Source organism: Alexandromys fortis, unplaced genomic scaffold (assembly GCF_014885135.2).
Source record: "Alexandromys fortis isolate MF-2015 unplaced genomic scaffold, M_Fortis_MF-2015_v1.1 scaffold_146, whole genome shotgun sequence".
In the NCBI taxonomy this organism is placed as follows: domain Eukaryota; kingdom Metazoa; phylum Chordata; class Mammalia; order Rodentia; family Cricetidae; genus Alexandromys; species Alexandromys fortis.
Genome location: NW_026068042.1, coordinates 694,296 through 700,274, shown reverse-complemented (window position 1 = coordinate 700,274; position 5,979 = coordinate 694,296). Strand labels below are relative to the sequence as shown.

General features: G+C 51.1%; 1 protein-coding gene across 1 annotated transcript in view; it reads right to left on the bottom strand.

Moving 5' to 3' along the window:
* Nucleotides 1–4,778, bottom strand: part of Itgal (integrin subunit alpha L) — a 37,824-nt gene extending 33,046 nt beyond the window's left edge. The window contains exons 1-6 of the mRNA XM_050165950.1: nucleotides 4,577–4,778; nucleotides 3,524–3,623; nucleotides 1,970–2,064; nucleotides 1,794–1,861; nucleotides 848–965; nucleotides 623–753 (exon numbers count right to left, since the gene is read on the bottom strand). Coding sequence (XP_050021907.1) covers nucleotides 623–753; nucleotides 848–965; nucleotides 1,794–1,861; nucleotides 1,970–2,064; nucleotides 3,524–3,623; nucleotides 4,577–4,631 — 567 coding nt within the window. The 5' untranslated portion in view covers nucleotides 4,632–4,778. The remainder of the gene's footprint in view (nucleotides 1–622; nucleotides 754–847; nucleotides 966–1,793; nucleotides 1,862–1,969; nucleotides 2,065–3,523; nucleotides 3,624–4,576) is intronic.
* Nucleotides 4,779–5,979: the final 1,201 nt, after the last annotated feature.

Here is a 5,979-nt window from a genome sequence, read left to right as displayed (position 1 = left end):
TTTTTTTTTTTTTTTTTTTTTTTTTTTTAGACAAGGTTTCTCTGTGAAACAGCCCTGGCTGTCCTGGAACTCACTCTGTAGACAAGGACAGCCTCAAATTCAGAGATCCGCCTGCCTCTGCCTCCCGAGTGCTGGGATTAAAGGCGCGTGCCACCACTGCTGGGCTCTGCTTTCTTACCCAGAAGTGCATGCTGGGCTCTTGGTCTATGGATGGCTCCCAGAAACCATGTCTGCGAAGCCCCTAAACTAGACAGAGTTAGCTGTGCCAGTGACAGCTGGGTCAGTCAGAATCTCTTCAGAACTGGGACTTTGCAGGAGGAACCAGTTGAGAGGAAGTTATAAGGTACTCCTTTGGAAATTTATCATGCAAATTTAGCAGTTTGCTACAGACCAAGAAATCTAAAGAGAAATGGAAGGCGGAGGCCATCTACAGAGAAAGTGGAGAGGAAAGATGAAGACAGGCACAAAACCTGCCACAGAGAGCTGGGCCGCTTTGGACTCCTGGCTCTTGTTGCTGCCAGAGGTATAGGCGCAACCACGCACACGCACAACAGGCCTCCCTCCAGCCTGTCCAGGTGGGCATCTAGGCTCTGCAGCTAGGGCTCCCGATGTGCGGAGGTACCTGATAGGAGGTGTTGCTGAGTTTCCTCATCACGTCTTTCATGAAGTCCACGATTTTTTCAAACTCATTTTGACTCAAGCTCATGGAGCCGTCGAACAGAAACACTAGGTCGACCTTGCCCTTCATACATTCTGCAGAGACCACACGCAAACAGGCCTGGCTGACACGGCTTGGCCTGCTGTGCCGGTTCCTGTGGATTCACCCACAGGGTATCCAATTCCTTACCCTGATAAGCAGGACGCCCTTGTAACATAGGTCCCCCCAGACTCTGGGGAAAGAGGTAACACTGGCCACTGAGGTAGGTGTTCTGATCGCATGTCCGAGACAGTCCAGGATCACAGGCCTGAGGCAGCAAAGGGAAAAAGTTAGGGCTTCCTCGTGTTGTGTCTTTCTGGCATTATCGCCAGAGAACCCTCTCTCCCTCCAAATGGTTCTCTCTCTATCTTTCTTTTCGAGACAGGGTTTCTCTGTACCCATCCTAGCTGCTCTGGAACTCGCTCTGTAGACCAGGCTAGCCTCAAATTCACAAAGATCCACCTGATTCTGCCTCCGGGTTGCTGGGATTAAAGATGTGCACCACCATGCCCAGCACAAATGGTTTTCAAAGCAAAGCATTTCTGCCCCTAAGGGTCTCCACGTCCTCAGTGCCAGCATTCTCTGACAGTGGATGCTCACTCACCGCCTATGGAGTGACATCAAACCCCCTTAGCTCATCCCCTGTCCTGTGCACACCTGGGCATTACCCCACATTCCCAGGACCACCCCTTTCAACCAGACACCCTTATTCGCCAAATCAAAGCCTCGCTTTTCCAGAATGGGTAGTACTGCATTTACAACCACTGACTCTTCCGTCAGACTGAAATTTCTAGACAGGGCTTTGACCCTTGGTTCGTCTCTGAGTCTTACAGCCTTACCCCATGGACTCCAGCACAGTGCCTCACCTGTAGTAGTTACAGTTAAACACTGCCGCCTATGGGGGCATGGAGGCGCGTGCCTGTAATCCCAGCACTGGGGAGGCTGAAGCAAGAGATGGCTGGGCTGGGCTACATAACAAGGTCCTGTATCAATTACAACAGTCTGGGCTGGGATTCCAGGTCTATATCCTGTACCTGGCTTCTCTTTCCTAGTGATTAGCTTCCCAGGCCTTGATGGAATCATGCAAAATTCTTACCAAGAGGCTTCCGTCGGCGGCGTCTGTCACTAAGGTCATTCCCAGGTATTTGGAGGTATAGTTAGAACCTGTACGCACCAGAAAGGGAGTCGGAGGAACTCAGGTCATCAGGCGTGTTGGGGTCAGCCTCAGTTTCCCTGGGGTCACACTGCCCATCTACTTCCTTCCTTACTCACCATGCAGGCTGAGTGGCTGGCAGGAGCGACTGCTTGTGTGACACTCATAGAGGCTTCCCGTGTTGTTCCCCTCACCTGGAGCTCCCACGACAACCCTGACGTAAAATTTCATTTGTGAGATGAAGGTGCCTGGGCCTTTGCCTACCCAGTCCCTCTTTTCTCATTTCCTATCCATTCCTTCTTCTTTCCTTCCCTCCTTCCTTCTTTCCTTCCTTTCTCTTTGAGACAGGGTTTCACTATATAGGTAGCCCTGGCTAGCCTAGAACTTGCTACGTAGACCAGGCTAGTCTTGAACTCACAGAGATCCAACTTTCCTCTCTCTTCCAAGTGCTGAGATTAAAGTTGTGTGCCACCACTCCAGGCTCTTTTTTGTTTTAGTTTTGGTTTTAGTTTTGTTGTTTGTTTGTTCAGGACAGGGTTTCTTTTTGCAGCCTTGGCTATCCTAGAACTACCTCTGTAGGCCAGGCTGGCTTTGGACTCACAAAAATCTGCCTGCCTCCACCTCCTGAGTATTAGGATTAAAGGTGTGTGCCACCTCCTCCCAGCTCTGTATCTGAAACAGGCGCTTCACAGTGGCGCAAGACTGGCTGTCACCAGCTCCGTGACAAGCCTGATGACCTGAGTTTGACTTGATCCCCAGGACCCAAATGGTAGAAGGAGAGAATGGCTCGGTAGGTTGCCCTGACTTCCACACATGCACTATAGTATTCATGTACAACACACACACACCAACACCAACACCAACAATGATCATATGTGAAAATCTTGCTGCCAAGGCAATGCTGCTCTTACTCTCAGGGGAGCTCCTCCATGCCCCCTCTCACCCAACAGCCCAGTAACATCATTCTAGAACATTAAAGCTTCTTTCCATTTGCAGCCCTGAAGAGCAGTCTGTCAGGTGGACACCTTAGAACTTCATTCACTTCGCCATCCACTCAAGAGATAACACAAACCTCTGATACTCAGGCAGAGGCAGAGGCAGGAGGAAGATGAGTCCCACGCAAGCCATGGGAATTTAATGAGAACTTAAAAGAAACCAGGTCTGCTGGCACCTGCCTGTGATCGCAGCACCCCAGAGGTAGAGGCCAGGGGATCACGAGTTCAAGAACACGCTCGGCTACAGCAAGTGCAAGTGCAAAAGCAGCCTGATCCACAAACCCTGTCTCCAAACAAAGCAAACAAGGGAAGGAAGCCTGAGGAGGCAATGGAGAGCTTGACTAGCCCAGACCTAGTGTTCAAACAGCACCACCACCAGCCACAACCAAGTTATCAACGACTAAGCTTGCCTACTATGTGCTCAACTGGGTTATGACTTAGGAAGGGGAGGGGAGAGGGTTCTAGACACTCAAGTGGCACATTGCCTGTCCCCCCTCATTCTTTGGTATCGAGAGCCCTCCCCCGTTTCGAAGAGTCCGTCTAGCAGACACTTGCCGAAGTGAGGCCTGCCCCTGATACGCGCCCCCCACCCCATCCCTGGTTTTGTGTGCCTGGGCAGATGTGTGGCCCTACATACTCGGCTGGTGGTGGGCGGGAGCTGAAAGGGTAACAACTCACCCATCTCCGACCTGCAACACCCGGTACCCAAAGTGTCTTCCAGCGTGCGCCAAGAAGCTCTGCGCATGCCGCGTGTCCAGGTTATAGCTCCAGGCCTCGGCTGAGGGAAGCAAACTCAATCAGCGCTTCCTGTCTGGACCCCACATCCCACGTGTTGCCCCAGGGCCTCTTCCTCTGAACCCAGAGGCTGCCTACACCCAAGCAGAGAGGGACCGGTGCCAGGAATTTCCCTCCAGGGCCTGGACTGGAGAATAGGAGATGACATAGTCTGTCTCCCACGGCATAGGCAACTCCTCCCCAGACCCCGAGAACTCAACTTCCTCCTGGACCTATTGGCAAAGAAGAAAGGGTAAGAAGGCGGAGGCTCATGAGAAAGAAGCCAGGGAAAGGGGTCCCCAGGCAGAGAATAACCAAGTTTCCATGTAGGGACCAAAAGAGGGTTCCTTGAGGCCCCGTGGCTGCTCCGAACACTACTCTTTTCTGGGGGGGGTCTTGCAACCCAGCACCTGAGAACCCCAATGATCAGTCTCATTGAATCTCCATATCTTGTGCCCATCAGGGATCTGTGCTCAGACTCCCCAACCTTCCCACTAGACACAAGTATCTCTTGAGCCTTTGGAATTCAACACATCCTCAGGCAGACAGTGTCATCCACAGACTGGAAACTGCCAACCAGTCAGACTTAGAACCCAGTGTCACGGATGAGGGCACTCTTATTTATTCAGGTGAAGGGAGGCAATGCCTCTGAAAGAGAAAGACTTGCCTAAAACTACGCGGAGAGCTAATATCCAACCCCAAATTCTCCTCCCAACCCTGGTCCCACCAACCATCTCTTCCCCCCAACCCTGCTTCCTTCCTCGCCCTCTTCTCTCCTTGTTAACATACTTTGACTTCATGTGGGTGCCCACTTAACTCTCTGAGGCTCCTCAGTCCCACATCGCCTATGCCACCCGCCCCTTAGCGTGGCTCCTCACTGGCTTCAGTTCTACGAAGCCTTCTGGCTTCTCCCATCACAGACACTGTCCCTTTTCCCCTCCCTGCTGGATCTCCTACCAAACAGCTGGAGTCCCAACAGCAACAGTCTGGGGTCGATGGTGCGGAACCTCATCTGCGCCAAGGAGGGACCTGGGGTCCAGCCTCAGTCCCTGAGAGCTCTCGAGATTTTCTGGCAACCTAGACAGGGTGGAAGAGGGAAATGGTGATGCCTCTTGCATGGGGCCCCTTGCAGTGGAACTTTCTCAGGGCCACCAGGCTGGTGACACTGGGTGGGGGTGGAGGGAGGGGTATGCTCCTGCCGGGGTTGTGAAACCTCTCTGTTCAGAGAGGAAGTGTAAGCAGGTTAGATACACTTCCTGTGCCTACTTGCATTTTCTCATCATCCAAGAGCAGACAGCGAGGCAGTTAAATGACGCTGCTTCAGCTAAGCAGCCTCAGTCCCGGAAGACTCTTCAAAGTGAGATAGAGGGGGAGGGGTATATAGAGGGCTTGGATGGGGGTAAGGGAGGGGAGAAGTGTTGTAATGATATTATAATCTAAAACAAAACAAAACAGAAAACAAAATTTATAGAGGGTTGCTCAGGGAAAAAGCCCTAAAAGGATGCAGCTGAACCACAGAGGAAGAAGGTGGGTGCTAAAAGATGGAGAAGATACAGCCTCGAGCCAGCTACAGAGTGGCATGCTTCAGAGATACTTTAGTTTCTTAAAAAATGAAATAAAATCCTTAGACTGGGAGAAAACACTCTTAAATGGCATGGATGCTGATGCGGGGTGCTCGGACTATAGATGCAAAACTCGGAACGCGAAGACAAGGCAGCAGGAACAACCAAGAAGACACCTTTGGAGGGGTTCTTTTCATTTTATTATTTCTTTTCATTTAAAAAATCGATTACTAATTACTAGCCAGGTGGTGGTGCACCACCACCACTCGGAGATCTCAACCACTTTTCAAAAGATGTTCAGTTAAGGCCAGGCAGGGGGCACACACCCGTCTTTGCTCACATCTCTCGGAAGGCAGAGGCAGGCAGATCTCTGGGAGTTAAAGACCAGACTGGTCTACACAGTGACTTCCAGGTCAACCAGGGATACGTAGTAAGATCTTGTTTCAAAAGGAAAACAAAATGTTAGGTTAAGATCAGATAATTCAGAGTTATCTAATTGATCCTCTGGGGGGGGGAGGGGAGAGAGAGAGAGAGAGAGAGAGAGAGAGAGAGAGAGAGAGCGAGCAGCTCAGGTACAGCCAAACAAACGCTTTTGTTTTGAACTTGCAGAAAGCACATATATTTTAAAATTAAACTGCACAAAAAATATGCAAAGAAGCCGGGCGGTGGTGGCACACGCCTTTAATCCCAGCACTCGGGAGGCAGAGGCAGGCGGATCTCTGTGAGTTCGAGACCAGCCTGGTCTACAAGAGCTAGTTCCAGGACAGGCTCCAAAACCACAGAGAAACCCTGTCTTGA